The 16519-nt window shown below is 36.8% G+C and overlaps 1 protein-coding gene across 11 annotated transcripts in view; it reads right to left on the minus strand.

Annotated features, from left to right (window-relative positions):
- The window catches only part of CHD9 (chromodomain helicase DNA binding protein 9), a 244345-nt gene that overhangs the window by 32708 nt on the left and 195118 nt on the right, over window positions 1–16519 (minus strand). For all 11 annotated transcript variants that reach the window (XM_082862789.1, XM_082862785.1, XM_082862790.1 and 8 more), the window contains 5 exons: window positions 13768–13927; window positions 13237–13326; window positions 1550–1653; window positions 926–1043; window positions 225–282 (listed from right to left, as the gene is read on the minus strand). In XM_082862789.1, coding sequence (XP_082718915.1) covers window positions 225–282; window positions 926–1043; window positions 1550–1653; window positions 13237–13326; window positions 13768–13927 — 530 coding nt within the window. The remainder of the gene's footprint in view (window positions 1–224; window positions 283–925; window positions 1044–1549; window positions 1654–13236; window positions 13327–13767; window positions 13928–16519) is intronic.

Genomic DNA, 16519 nt, shown 5'->3' on the forward strand with positions numbered 1-16519 from the left:
TATGTCCAAACCAGCCTCCAGCTTGTCTAGAAGACGAGATCAAGCAAATTCTGAATGGTTATTTGTGATGTCTGGCAACCTAAGTTAGTCACTAACTTAGCTAATGTTCTAAGAAATGATGCATAATGAAAATGTATGAAGGAAAAACATACAAAAGAAATAGCAAGCAAAAGAAAACATGGATAACTAGATTCGAGGATTTAAAATCATGATCCAAAGCATACCTCTATATCATCTTTAAAGATAGCTGGGGCAGGTTTGTATTCTGGATCTTCCACATCCCTGTTAAATACCAACAAATGCTATAATTATCGTACTGAACTTCAAATTTCTCGTGGTAGGACAAACAAATGGGGTATTGTTGGAAGGACTTCTTCGTATGTTTTAATGGTCTGACTGAAGTCTCTTCTTCAGCCAGAGGAGCCCAAGCCTAATAGCGTGAAGGCTATTTACATGGCAAGTCAGAAGAAAGCTAGTTCTAATTTACTCTTACTCCCAAGTTCACTTATAAATGTGGTATTAACCTTAACATAGTCTCTTATTTTTCTCTTTTGGTAAGAAAAGAAAGATAATAAAGGCCTCATAATAGGTATAATGAACATCATCATATTTCTCTTCAGTTGTAATATGCTTAGCTTTCTTCTTCCCTCCTAGGTCCCTAAAATTTTGGTCTTAATTGCCATGACCATTAAGAATGGAAAAACGAAGGACTCATCAAAAGAATGGGTGTGGGGAAGGTCCGGTCTCTTCCTTCATTGCACTCTGTTAGACAAGTGCTAACTTATTAGAGTATCATTAGCTCTTTTGAATTGTAAACTCCAATTCTCGTACTGCTAACATTTTTTAAAGAGAAACATCACCGACATAGAATATGCTGATGTTGATAGAGCTATATGGAGAATTCATGACTCTGAAATCCACGTACCCATCCATATAATCGTTCGCCCTCTGTTCTGCAGCAACTGCTTTCTCATCAGGTTTTCCCACTCTTTCCAAGAAGCATAATGCCGGGTCTGCTCGGATAGTGTTATATTTTTCATAACCTAGAGGGATGACCAATTATGAAAGTAAAAAGGATAAAAAGAAGAAAAAAATATAAATGTAAGCATTCCTCATATTTATGATGAGTGATATTTCTGGACTGAAGGGACCATATATTAAAATGACATAGGTTAAACATGTTTTCTAGAAATTATCACAAACATTACATGGTCTGGCAATATGTATATTTAAAAATCTAGATTAAATATATCAGTTAAAAGGAAAAGAGGAAAAACTGACCACACATAACATATTTCACATAAAAACTCTTCTTGAGAGGGGACGTTATGTGAGACTTACGTCCAAGAGAAGCAGTTCACATATGCCACCCATTCATGAGGAAATGTAGTGACTGACAAACATAGCTTGGGAGTGTATGCTTTATATGATGTATATAATAATATGGGTGTTACTGGAATAAAGCTGTAAGTGGAAATCAATAAATTGAGAAGTAGCTGAATTACACTATACGTAGATGAAGACTCTACCTATCTTACTTCTCACTTACCATGTTTAAAAACTCCAATAAGGAGTGACTTATCAGCATCAAAATCCCACCATTCAGCAGGAACTTCTGAGTGGTCTGGTTCTGGGACCCAAACATCAATGTCACTTAAAAAAAAATCATGATATGACTTTATGAGTTACTATAAACAAGTCTAAGAGGGGGCAAAATTTTACATAGCTTCTAAAAAGCATTGTGGTTTTTAAGAAAAAGAGGATACAATTTTATTTCATTTAAAAAAATTTTCCACAACTACCACATATTAAAATTATAAAACTGCACAATAACAACAAAGGTACCATAAAATGAATTGATATTCTTAAGTGCAACAGAAGAAATAAGTTTCAACAGGTTTACTTTATTCTTAAGGAATCATATTCTTTCCACTATTTTCCTTCAGATATAGACAAAAGGTTCTATCAGAAAGCAGAGTCTTATGTCAGCAAACAACTTGGCAAAAATCATCTGGGTCAAAAATTTCACTTTGTATATGAGGAGACTGAGGCCCTAAAAAAGCAAATGAATGGCTCTAGGCTGTAAAACAAGTTATGCCTCTTTTAGACCGCTATTGCTAGGAAAGTCACACTGAAAAATTAAGCACTGCTTACCAGTAAAGGAAGCCTAGCAAAGAGTTAATAATGTTTGACAAGGATTAGCAAATAAGTATCATTAATTTTGATATAAATACACGTCATTCTTATATTGTATTCAACAGTCAAAGACATTGGATAGGGTAAATTACCTCAGGGAATCAAATATTCTACTTGAGATTTTCCCTATGACATTAATGTATTATCAATTTCCAAAGAATCAGAAATATAATAAAAAACTTAACACAAATTATATTAAGTAGAATTTCATCTCTTCATCATGGCACCATAAATTTTATAAATTAATTAAGAAAGGACTATAGGTGTGAAGAAATGGAGCGTTTCTTACTTATAACTAAGTTGTGTGGCAAAAGTTCATCTGTAAGTTGGTTGTCTTTGGGAATGCAAAATAAATTTTCATACAGATATAAACTGATAAATGGTCAATATGTTCCTGGGCTAGTCCACAAGAACCCAACAGTTAACCACTAATATAGTTGAAATAAAAGATATTGACAATTAAAAAGTTTTAAGTTTTATAAGTAAATAAAACATAAAAAATGGATTAAAAAATTACTTTTTATTTTTCCTAAGTGCTTTGCCAGGAGACAAAAAGAAAATTTTCAATACTCTAAACGCACACCTCATTATATTTTATTTTGCTTAAAAACAGAAGTGTCACAATCACAATATTTCTTAGCTTAGTGCAGAAACAGAGAAAGAGGAAGAGAGATTTTCCGGTGATATGGCAAAAGCTGAAAAATAGATGAGGAAAAATACAGTTAAAGAAGATATTTATTTTTTATTGCATTCCTGGTCAGGATTAAACAAAGCAGAAGCACAGAATGACAAAAGAAAGAGGAAAGAACACCAGAGACAGGATGCCAAAGGGGGAAAAATAAAGTGGGTCAGATACTGTACTTCCTCTTACCAATCATCAGGTAGCACTCTAAAGCTCAAAATATTGTGACTGTCATCTGAGGTGGAAGGTTTTTCCTGTTTTTAGAGAGTAAAAGGCACTAAATATATACCTCATAGGTTTTAAAAAATATATATTTATTTATTTTAACATCTTTATTGGAGTATCATTGCTTTACAATGCTGTGTTAGTTTCTCCTGTATAACAAAGTGAATCAGCTATACATATACACATATCCCTCCGTCTTGCGTCTCCCTCCCACCCTCCATTATCCCACCACTCTAGTTAGACACAAAGCACCGAGCTGATCTCCCTGTGCTATGTGGCTGCTTCCCACTAGCTATCTATTTTACATTTGGTAGTGTATATATGTCTATGCCACTCTCTCACTTCCTCCCAGCTTACCCTTCCCCCTCCCCGTGTCCTCAAGTCCATTCTCTACATCATCTGTGTCTTTATTCCTGTCCTGCCCCTAGGTTCTTCAGAACCATTGTTTTTTTTTTAGATTCCATATATATGTGTTAGCATACAGTATTTGATTTTCTCTTTCGACTTACTTAACTCTGTATGACAGACTCTGGGTCCATCCATCTCACTACAAATAACTCAATTTCATTTCTTTTTATGGCTGAGTAATATTCCATTGTATATACGTGCCACATCTTTCTCAATTCATCTGTTGATGGACACTTAGGGTGCTTCCATGTCCTGGCTATTGTAAATAGAGCTGTAATGAACATTGTGGTACATGACTCTTTTTGAATTACAGTTTTCTCTGGGTATACGCCCAGGAGTGGGACTGCTGAGTTGTATGGTAGTTCTATTATAGTTTTTTAAGGAACCGCCATACTGTTCTCCATAGTGGCTGTATCAATTTACATTCCCACCAACAGTGCAAGAGGGTTCCCTTTTCTCCACCCTCTCCAGCATTTATTGTTTGTAGATTTTTTGATGATGGCCATTCAGACTGGTGGGAGGTGATACCTCATTGTAGTTTTGATTTGCATTTCTCTAATGATTAATGATGTTGAGCATCCTTTCATCTGTTTGTTGGCAATCTGTATATCTTCTTTAGAGAAATGTCTACTTAGGTCTTCTGCTCATTTTTGGATTGGACTGTTTGTTTTTTTGATAGTGAGATGCATGAAATGCTTGTATATTTTGGAGATTAATCCTTTGTCAGTTGCTTTGTTTGCAAGTATTTTCTCCCATTCTGAGGGTTGGCTTTTCGTCTTGTTTATGGTTTCCTTTCCTGTGCAAAAGCTTGTTTCACTAGGTCCCATTTATTTATTTTTGCTTTTATTTCCCTTTCTCTGGGACGTGGGTCAAAAAAGATCTTGCTGTGATTTACGTCATAGAGTGCTCTGCCTATGTTTTCCTCTAAGAGATTGATAGTGTCTGGCCTTACATTTAGGTCTTTAATCCATTTTGAACTTACTTTTGTGTATGGTGTTAGGGAGTGTTCTAATTTCATTCTTTTACATGTAGCTGTCCAGTTTTCCCACTACCATTTATTGAAGAGGCTATCTTCTCTTCATTGTATATTCTTGCCTCCTTTATCAAAGATAAGGTGACCACATGTGCGTGGGTTTATCTCTGGGCTTTCTATCCTGTTCCATTGATCTGTATTTCTGTTTTTGTGCCAGCGCCATACTGTTTTGATTACTGTAGCTTTGTAGTATAGTCTGAAGTCAGGGAGCGTGATTCCTCCAGCTCCGTTTTTCTTTCTCAAGATTGCTTTGGCTATTCAGGTCTTTTGTGTTTCCATACAAATTGTGAAATTTTTTTTCTAGTTCTGTGAAAAATGCCAGTGGTAGTTTGATAGGGATTGCACTGAATCTGTAGATTGCTTTGTATAGTAATTTTCATGATGTTGATTCTTCCAATCCAAGAACTTGGTATATCCCTTCATCTGTATGTATCATCTTTAATTTCTTTCATTGGTGTCTTATAGTTGTCCGCATACACGTCTTTTGTCTCCTTAGGTAGGTTTATTCCTAGGTATTTTCTTTTTGTTGCAATGGTAAATGGGAGTGTTTCCTTAATTTCTCTTTCAGAGTTTTCATCATTAGTGTGTAGGAATGCAAGAGATTTCTGTGAATTAATTTTGTATGCTACTACTTTACCAAATTCATTGATTAGCTCTAGTAGTTTTCTGGTAGCATCTTTAGGATTCTCTATGTATAGTTTCATATCATCTGCAAAGTGACAGTTTTACTTCTTTTCCAATTTGGATTCCTCTTATTTCTTTTTCTTCTCTGATTGCTGTGGCTAAAACTTCCAAAACTATGTTAAATAATAGTGGTGAGAGTGGGCAACCTTGTCTTGTTCCTAATCTTGGTGGAAATGGTTTCAGTTTTTCCCCATTCAGAACGATGTTGGTTGTGGGTTTGTCACATATGGCCTTTACTATGTTGAGGTTAAGTTCCCTCTATGCTTACTTTCTGGAGGCTTTTTATCATAAATGGGTGTTGAATTTTGTTGAAAGCTTTTTCTGAATCTATTGAGATGATCATATGGTTTTTCTCCTTCAATATTCAAAATGGTTTATCACATTGATTGATTTGCGTATATTGAAGAATCCTTGCATTCCTCAGATAAACCCCACTTGATCAGGGTGTATGATCCTATTAATGTGCTGCTGGATTCTGTCTGCTAGTATTGTTTTGAAATTTTGGCATCTATGTTCATCAGTGATATTGGTCTGTAGTTTACTTTCTTTGTGACATCTTTCTTTCTTTGTGATACCACCCTGTGGTATCAGGGTGATGGTGGCCTCGTAGAATGAGTTTGGGAGTGTTCCTCCCTCTAATATATTTTTGAAGAGTTTAAGAAGGATAGGTGTTAGCTCTTCTCTAAATGATAGAATTCGCCTGTGAAGCCATCTGGTCCTGGGCTTTTGTTTGTTGAAAGATTTTTAATCACAGTTTCGTTTTCAGTGTTTGTGACCGGTCTGTTTATATTTTCTATTTCTTCCTGGTTCAGTCCCAGAAGGTTGTGCTTTTCTAAGAATTTGTCCATTTCTTCCAGGTTGTCCATTTTATTGGCATATAGTTGCTTGTAGCAATCTCTCATGATCCTTTATATTTCTGCAGCGTCAGTTGTTACGTCTCCGTTTTCACTTCTAATTCTATTGATTTGAGTCTTCTCCCTTTTTTTCTTGATGAATCTGTCTAATGGTTTATCAATTTTGTTTATCTTCACAAAGAAACAGCTTTTACTTTTATTAATCTTTGCTATTGTTTCCATCACTTCTTTTCCATTTATTTCTGATCTGATCTTTATGATTTCTTTCCTTCTGCAAACTTTGGGGGTTTTTTGGTTCTTCTTTCTCTAATTGCTTTAGGTGTAAGGTTTGGTTGTTTATTTGAGATGTTTCTTGTTTCTTGACATAGGACTGTATTTCTATAAACTTCCCTCTGAGAACTGCTTTTGCTGCATCCCATAGGTTTTGGGTCATCATGTTTTCATTGTCATTTGTTTCTAGGTATTTTTTGATTTCCTCTTTGATTTCTTCAATGATCTCCTGGTTATTTAGTAGCATATAGTTTAGCCTCCATGTGTTTGTATTTTTTACAGATTTTTTTTCTGTAATCAAGTCTTACAGAGTTGTGGTTGGAAAAGACACTTGATATGATATCAATTTTCTTAAATTTACCAAGGCTTGATCTGTGACCCAAGATATGGTCTATCCTGGAGAAAGTTCCATGAGCACTTGAGAAGAAAGTGTATTCTGTTGTTTTTGCATGGAAGGTCCTATAAATATCAATTAAGTCCATCTTGTCTGATGTGTCATTTAAAGCTTATGTTTCCTTATTTATTTTCATTTTGGATGATCTGTCCATTGGTAAAAGTGGGCTGTTAAAGTCCCCTACTACGAATGTGTTACTGTCGATTTCCCCTTTTATGGCGGTTAGCATTTGCCTTGTGTATTGAGGTGCTTCTATGTTGGGTGTATAAATATTTACAACTGTTATATCTTCTTCTTGGATCGATCCCTTGATCATTATGTAGTGTCCTTGTTTGTCTCTTGTAATAGTCTTTATTTTAAAGTCTACTTTGTCTGATATGAGAATTGCTACTCCAGCTTTCTTCTGATTTCCATTTGCATGGAATATCTTTTTCCATCCCCTCACTTTCAGTCTGTATGTGTCCCTAGGTCTGAAGTGGGTCTCCTGTAGATAGCATATATACAGGTCTTGTGTTTGTATTCATTCAGCCAGTCTATGTCTTTGGTTGGAACATTTAATCCATTTACATTTAAGGAAATTATCGATATATATGATCCTATTACCATTTTCTTAATTGTTTGGGTTCGTTATTGTAGGTCTTTTCCTTCTCTTATGTTTCCTGCCTAGAGAAGTTCCTTTAGCATTTGTTGTAAAGCTCGTTTCGTGGTGCTGAATTCTCTTACCTTTTGCTTGTCTGTAAAGTTTTTAATTTCTGTCAAATCTGAATGAGATCCTTGCTGGGTAGAGTAATTTTGGTTGTAGGTTTTTCCCTTTCATCACTTTAAATATGTCCTGACACACCCTTCCTGCTCACAGAGTTTCTGCTGAGAAATCAGCTGTTAACCTTATGGGGATTCCCTTGTATGTTATTGTTGCTTTTCACTTGCTGTTTTTAATATGTTTTCTTTGTATTTAGTTTTTGATAGTTTGATTAATATGTGTCTTGGTGGATTTCTCCTTGGATTTATCCTGTATGGGACTCTGTGCTTCCTGGACCTGTTTGACTATATCCTTTCCCATATTAGGGAAGCTTTCAAGTATAATCTCTTCAAATATTTTCTCAGTCCCTTTCTTTTTCTCTTCTTCTTCTGGGACTCCTATAGTTCGAATGTTGGAACATTTAATGTGGTCCCAGAGGTCTCTGAGACTGTCCTCAATTCTTTTCATTCTTTATTCTTTATTCTGCTCTGTGGTAAGTTATTTCCAGTATTTTATCTTCTTAAACTCTTCAAAAATATTTTATCTTCTTAAACTCTTCAAAAATATATTTTTTTTTGTATTTTATCTTCTTAAACTCTTTTATTTTATCTTTTTTTTTTGTATTTTATCTTCTTAAACTCTTTTATTTTTTATTTTATCTTTTTGTTTTTATCTTTTTTTATTTTTTATTTTATCTTTTTTGTATTTTATCTTCTTAAACTCTTTTATCTTCTTAAACTCTTCAAAAATATATTATTCTTGGTAAATGGAGAAGGCTTGTATTCTTTATTCTTTATTCTGCTCTGTGGTAGTTATTTCCAGTATTTTATCTTCCAGGTCACTTATCCATTCTTTTGCCTCATTTTTTCTGCTACTGATTCCTTCTAGAGAATTTTAAATTTCATTTATTGTGTCGTTCATCATTGTTTGTTTGCTCCTTAGGTCCTTGTTAAACGTTTCTTGTATTTTCTCCATTCTATTTCTAAGACTCTGGATCATCTTTACTATCATTACTCTGAATTCTTTTCCAGGTAGACTGCCTATTTCCTCCTCATTTATTTGGTCTGGTGGGTTTTTACTTTGCTCCATCATCTGCTGTTTATTTCTCTGTCTTGTCATGTTGCTTAACTTACTGCATTTGGGGTCTCCTTTTCACAGGCTGCAGGTTCGTAGTTCCCGTTGTTTTTGGTGTCTGCCCCCAGTGGGTAAGGTTGGTTCAGTGGATTGTGTAGGCTTCCCGGTGGAGGGGACTGGTGCTTGTGTTCTGGTGGCTGAGGGTGGATCTTGTCTTTCTGGTGGGCAGGACCATGCCTGGTGGTGTGTTTTGGGGTGTCTGTGAACTTATTATGATTTTAGGCAGCCTCTCTCCTAATGGCTGGAGTTGTTTTCCTGTCTTGCTAGTTGTTTGGCATGCGCTGTGCAGCACTTTACCTTGGTGGTCGTTGAGTGGAGCTGGGTGTTAGCGTTGAGATGTAAATCTCTGGGAGAGCTTTCGCCGTTTGATATTATGTGGGGCCGGGAGGTGTCTGGTGGACCAATGTCGTGAACTCGGCTCTCCCACATACAAGTCTTAGGCCTGACACCCAGCTGGAGCACCAACACCCTGACACCCGGCTGGAGCACCAAGACCCTGTCAGCCACATGGCTCTTACATGAGTACTTGGCACACAGAAAGCACTTGATAACTATGAACTAATATTGCTATAACTGTAATTACAGGCACAAGCTGGGGGAGCAATTCATCTTCCTGCTAGTGTTAGATGGTCTCCTGCAGAGGTGGGGGCTGGCTGTGGCTCATCATGGGGACAAAGACACTGGCAGCAGAAGTTCTGGGAAGTACTCATTGGTGTGAGCTCTCCCAGAGTCTGCCGTTAGTCCCACCAAAGAGCTACCTCACGGTTTAAATGTGCCATATGCATGTTAAGTGTTCCTTAACTGCTAGGGAAAGGAATACAATAAGGTGCATGTACTCCTATTGTTGATTTCTGCTTTGAGAGATTCAGTTCATGTGCTATCTCTTGCATAAAGCCTCTAACTTCCCCAGGCTAGATCATCCATTCAAAATAGATTTTTTAATCTATTTTGATTTAAATATTCATTTTGATTTAAATATTCACAGTATTCACAATGTGCCAACAATGGCAATAGTAAGACAGACATATCCTTGCCCTTTTAAAGAGGTATCTGCAAAACCTCTTCAATGCCTGTGATGAGTGCTGTGACAGGGCACTCTGGGTATGTGCTTTACCCAGACATGAGAAGACAGGGAGGCTGAGTTGATGCTGGCTGAGCAGTAAGAGAAGGAAAATGAAAGAAAATGGGAAAGAGAATGTTCCTGCAAGAATGCAAAGGCCTGGAGGCATTAGTAACCATGGCATATTTGATAAATGCAGATCTAAAGTTCAGAAGAGAGATGTGGGCTAGAATTAGGTTCGGAAGTCGTCAGTATGGAAATATAAGTTGATGCTGCAGAAAAGATGTGAAAACCCAAGAGTAAGTGATGAGAGGGCCTATGTGAACACATTTAAGGGACAGGTGGAAGAGAAGACTGAAAATGAAAAGTGGCAAGCAGAAAGCTAAAAAGAAAGTCTACAGGAGAATGGCATCACAGACACATTCTAATAATATGGAAGTGATCAATAACGGTAAATAAGATAAACACTATGATATATCCATCAAATTTAGCAGTGAGAATGTGGGTGAAGAACTTCTTAAAGTAGGTGGTGGAGTGAGGGGGTAGAAGCTGAATTGTAGTGGAATGTACAGTGAATGCGAGAAAAGAAAAAGAGGACAGCACATACAGATACTTCTTTAAAAAAAGTTTGGCTGTGAAACCAAGGAGAGTAATAATATGGTAGTCTGAGGAGAACTGGGTGCAAAAGTGGTGTGTGTGTCTGTGTGTGTGTGTGTGCATGTGTATGTGTGTTGAGAGAGATGTAAATATCTTAAAATCCAAATGAGAAGCCAGAGAGGGTAAGAATAATGAAAGAGGATAATTCATAGATCGCAGTACAGTTCCTGGGAAATCACAAGGGGATTGAATGCAGTCAGACCAAGGAAAAAGAGGAGCCAATTAGTCAACAAGTATTTACTGGGTGTTACTATTTCCCAGATTCTAGGGGCTGGGAACACAATGATCAATAAGACAGATAGCATACTTCACCTTCAACCAGCTTAAATTGTAATGATAGGGGAAATACAATTTAAAAAATAAATATAATTTTTAATACTAGTAGGCAACATGAATGAGATAAAATAAGGTTAAGTAATAGTGGGTGACTGGTGGGCTGCTTTAGCTAGCGTGGGCAGGGAAGGCCTATCTGAAGAGGTGAAACTTAAGCTGAGACCTGCATGATATGAAGGGGCAGTTCTGTGGAAGATTAAGGGAAAGAATATTTGTAGTAGGGGGAACAGCACAGAATGAGCCTGACAAGTTGGAGGAACATCGTGGATGAGGAACAGAATGGAGGAAGAGATCCCAGAGTTATGTAGGGCACTGTAGGATTGGGCTTTATTCTAAGAGAAATGAGAAGCAACTAGAAGGTTTTAAGAAGTGCCTTGGCCTGATTTTTGCTTTAGAAAGATCACTCTGGCTGCTGTGTGAAGGTCCGACTGTAGAGAGGCAAAATAAGAGGCAAAGATGGGAAATCCCTGGTGGTCCAGTAGTGGTTAGGACTCTGTTCTTCCACTGCAGGGGGCCTGGGTTTGATCCCTTGTCCAGGAACTAAGATCTTGTATGCTGCGTAGTGCAGCCAAAAAAATACCCAACAACTCTTGAAAAAGAAGAGGCAAAGAGACTCACTTAGGAGGCCACTGAAAAAGTCTAAACACGAGATAATGGTGGCTTGGACCAGGGAGTTAGCAGAGGAGAGTGAAAAGTGCTCAGGTTTGGCATATACTTTGTCAAGCTAACAAGTCTTCCTGTAGGGTTTGAGGGGAAGAGAAGAATCAAGAATGATACCAGAGCAACTGGGTGGTACATTTAGTAGGATGGAGAAGGCTTGTATGTGCGAAGGTGGGGAGGAAAGAATAGGAGACAGATTTGGGAGATACACGGGAAGTTTGAGCTGTTAATTAGATTTTTCAAGTGGAAATGTTTAGAAGCAGCTAACTCAGAGCTTAGAGCTGAGGGGAAACGTCTGGGATGAATATGTAAATCTGACTGTCATCTGTGTAAAGACCATATTTAATATGATGAGGTTGCATGAGTTTACTGAAAGGGAAAGTACAGATAAAAAAGAAAGCTGAGGACACACGTCTTGGTCAATCCAACATCTAGAGCTCTATTAGAGGAATAAGAGCTAGCAAAGGAAAATGCAAAGGAAAGACCAATATGGAAAAAAGGACAACCAGGTGGTAGCAGCAAGGATGTGTACTGAAGACATCACTTCAAGAAGGGAGAAGTAGAATAAGTTGAGAGAGTGATCTCATGGTAGGTCATTAGTGGCCTGATTAAAAATCATTTCAGCGGGAGAGTGGAGATGAAAGATTAATTGGAATAGATTGAAGAGAAGATGCAAGGTAAAGAAGTAGAGACTGTCAACACAGACAACTCTTTATTTTCATGAAGGGGAGTGGAGAAATAGAGTAGTACGATGTATGTATGATACATGATATTAAGGAATGTATATACGCCAAGAGAATGATTCAGAAGGTGATTACAGGCGTAAAGTCCTTAAAAGGTAAGAAACAAGTTCCAAGCATAAGGGTTGCTCTCAGGAGGAGGAGGATTTCTACTTCATCCCAAGGGAAGGAATAAATAAGGGGACACATACGACAAGTAGAACTGAAGGTAGCTCTTGTCTGATTGTTTCTGTTTTCTCTGTGAAATATATAGCAAAGTCATTACTGGAGGGTGATGCTGGTGGGACAGGAAGATGGCTTGAGGAGAGAGGTGTGGAATGGTCCTCTTGAAGAGTAGGTAAGTGAACTTCCTAGTCATGGTGGTTAAACAGCTTACTTGTGTTTAATTTTGCTTGAGATCAATGCTCATCAATTTGAAGTTAGTCATTCGGCAGGGTTTGTGTGATTTTCTCCAGCCATGTTCAACTGCTTAGGTATAGGCAAGGGGTAAAACGGTTTTTCGGTTTAACATGAGTTGGGGTTGTGCCACGAATGTAGAACAGAGGGGAAATCAGGCAAAGAATCTCAGTTAGTGAGTACACTGCTGGACTACAGAATGCAGGTTTATAATGAGGAGAGAGGGGCATGAAGGTGGAGATGGATAAGATGGGGGACATCGTGATGAAATTAGAGAATGAGAGTGAAAAGTACCCAAGTTAAGTGAGTCTGAAGGAAGTAAGTGACAGCTGAAATGCAGATTGAAGAGGTAATGCTGTTACTGGTGATAGTAAGATTAAGTATATGATTGTGTGCGTGTGTGGCTGTGGTGGAGAGGAAAGAAGATGATTGTAGATAAAGGTCAAGGAACTGAGAGACTAAGGTGCTGGATGGATCATATGAGGATGTAAAAGTCACTGCAGTAAGAGGGTGGAAGGTTAAGTTTTAGATTTGGTAGCAGGAAGCTATTACTAATGCTAATGTTATTATTCTTATGATAACTTTCAGCGACAGAGCCAACGATGAGATTAATAGACGAAAGGCAACAAAATGGCAAGGGTCACTCTAAGTTTGGTAGATTTTTCTTCCTGTGAATTTCACTGAATAAGCATTCACTTAATATACAATTTTCTGGTCATTTAACTTTTGCCTCATTATGTTGCTGAAGAATAAACATGCTATTTAATTTACCTTGCATCAACTCCATCAAACACTTTCTGGCACTCATTTCCAATGACTTCTTGCTTTAGATAATACAGCATTCTTACACGAAGCAAAACTCTAAAAATGAGGGGGAAAAAAAAATCAAAAGACACAAAGACATTAATCATTAAAGAAAATTCATCCATGGGGTTAAAATTAGAAAAGAATTTGTATACAAAATTTTTATAATGAAATAATAATAATTACTTCTGATTAAATAAACCTCATTACTATCATATATATAAAATAGGTTTCTTCAAAATCTTTACAATCATCATTATTTAATATCCAAGTAAGATATAATGAGATCACTTGGAGGCCAGTATTTTTTCTCTCTCTGCTGATGAAAAGTGACACAAGAGGTACCATGATTTGCTGAAGGATACCCTGGTAAGAATAAGATTAGGATTGGTCCTAGACCACACTGTCTCTGTACTCAGAATCAACATGCTTTAAGATTGTTAATAAATTCAGAAGTAAACATGCAATGGGTTGTGTTAAAAATACCCTACTACCTACTTATTACAGTGGTGTTTTATATGTTTTTTGTAGCCTTCATCTTGAAGTAGCTGCTCAGGATTGTATTTTCGAAGCCATTCTGCTTTTTGTATATCAAATGAGCTTGTCTGAGTCTTTACTTTCTTCCCTTTTCGACCTCTGGGTACAGGGGCTGACAGACCTGTTAAAATGAGAAGGACAAATGAAATCAGGGATAATTTGTATAAAGACGGTCAATTTAAAACATTTTTTCAATGGAAGAAATTTCTGGAGACTTTCAGAGGTCTGTGTAGGCTATACAGAGATCTTTGAAAAATTAATGGTAAAAATATAAACTCAATCACAAGAAAAGTCCACGATACCACACACATATTAACACAATTTCTGCCAACCACCCAATTTCATATCCCCAATTAATCATTCTGATTACCTCTATGTTGCAAAACATTTTTTTTTCCAAATGTAAAAACTGAAAGATCAAACCTTTCCCTCTGCTTTACTTTTTGCTTCCTTAGTTACAAAAATACAAGTTGTGGCCTCTTGATTTTCAAAACTGATTGTTATTAATAACATGGATTAGGTTTTGTAGGGTTCCTGTTTAAGAGAGCTAAATTCATTTGATTTCACTCTTAATCTTAACATATTCCATGTTTGGTCAGTTTTTTAAAAAAATTTATTTATTTATTTTTGGCTGTGGTGGGTCTTCGTTTCTGTGCGAGGGCTTTCTCTAGTTGGCAAGCGGGGGCCACTCTTCTTCACGGTGCGCGGGCCACTCTTCACCACGGTGCACGGGCCTCTCACTGTCGTGGCCTCTCTTGTTGCGGAGCACAGGCTCCAGACGCGCAGGCTCAGTAGTTGAGGCTCATGGGCCCAGTTGCTCCGCGGCATGTGGGATCTTCCCAGACCAGGGCTCGAACCTGTGTCCCCTGCATCGGCAGGCAGATTCTCAACCATTGCACCACCAGGGAAGTCCTGGTCAGTTTCTTATTAAAGGAAATAATACATAAAGTCCAATTCACTCTTTCCTTCCCAGACATAGTCACTACCCTGAATTTGATTTTCATTTCATACACGTTTATACTTGTGTGTTGGAGAAATATTCAGTATTTAAGCTTTCATTACATTATACATGCAATTCTGTAACTTATTTATTATATTTAATTTTTTTCTGAGATTTATAAATACTTGCTGATTCATGGAGGCTCTAATTCATCCATTTTAACTGCTGTGTAAAAATCTATTCTATGACTATATCACCTGCATATTATTCTTCAACTATGCTGGAGTTGTTTCACTTACAAGTTTTCACGATTACAAATAATACAGTTGTGCTTCTTCCTTTCAATTCTTGTCTATCTTTTCCCTGCCATATTCTACCAGCTAGGAGTTTCATCACAATGGTAAATAGAAGCACTACGTAGGTTTGTTCCATTTTTCCTTAGGATTTTGGTGGGTTTTGCCTTTATATTTTGATACTATTTTGTTCAGTGCATACAAGTTCATTTTGTTATATCTTCTTTTATGGATTAGTTTTTTTTATTATGTAGTATCCTTTTTTAATCTCAATTAATGCTTCCATCTTAAATTGCATTTTAGTCTATGTTAATAATGCTCTGTATTCTAGTCCTCCTGACCCTTGTTGGTTCGGAAACTAAACAGTGCATATTTAAAAATACACATATTGAAATTTTCCTAATAAAATATGGAGATGTTTTATATTTTTAAATTTCTCCAAAAAAAAATATTTCTCCCTACCATAATTTCCTCAGATTCATCATTTAATCCTATTTTCTTTTTCATGTAACTGCATGTTAATTTTTACATGTTAATTTGTAATTTTTAAGAGGTCTGTGTCTTGAATGTTTCTACAGTACTTTCGTCTTTTTTCAAAATCATAGTATATCTGAAGTATCTTTGCAGATATTAATGATATTTTTTTAAAAGTTGTCTTCTCCTTTCACAGTCTTTGTTTCCTACAAGTTCATTTTAGTGGTTTGTTTTTAGTCTCTCTCTCTCATGTTGGAGACGTTCCTCAGATGCCTGATACCCTTGGTTATTTGCTCATATTTAAGAATGACAGAAAAGTTGATAGACAGGCTGAATAAGTGGAGGTGACTGTCGACTCTTTGAAGGGTAATCCAGCTGGTTTTTTCCTGTCATTATCTTTAGGTTTTGGTCTGGTCATATTCACCAAGGACAATTCCTTAGTTTTCTTCCTTGAGAATGACACTGTCCAGTATACATATTCATTTAACAGCCATTTAGTAGCTCCATGTTGCAAATACCAATGAAATGCAGACATTCTCTATTTTATCTTCTCCAGAGAATAAACATTCAGTCAGTCTTCGCCATGGATACATGGAGTTGAAAAGGGTATTTAGGGATCTGATCCCCCTTTTAAACAACTTTTAATCAAAGCCCCTGTCCTTTATATCCACTTTCAGAGGTCACGGATGTCACAAACTCCTGAAACTTTTAGATAATCTATGAAGCAAATCAGTTGGTTGTTGCCCTTTCCTACTGTTGACCTAAGATTCAGCTCTCTCTGGTTGGTTAAGTTAGTCATCACTAATCTAATGCTTCTAGGTTCCAAAATTCCTTTTCCATTCTCTCTACTTTTAAGGGTTTATCCTTATTTATTTTAAAATTATGGAATTAAGCATATACAAAAATAAATGGAATAATATGATGGATCACAGATCCTATCATCCAACTACATTAATTATGAATTCATAGCCAATTTGGCTTCATCTATATCCTGTTTGTTCCCCAA

This window comes from Leucopleurus acutus (genome assembly GCF_964270905.1).
Source record: "Leucopleurus acutus genome assembly, chromosome: 20".
In the NCBI taxonomy this organism is placed as follows: Eukaryota; Metazoa; Chordata; class Mammalia; order Artiodactyla; family Delphinidae; genus Leucopleurus; species Leucopleurus acutus.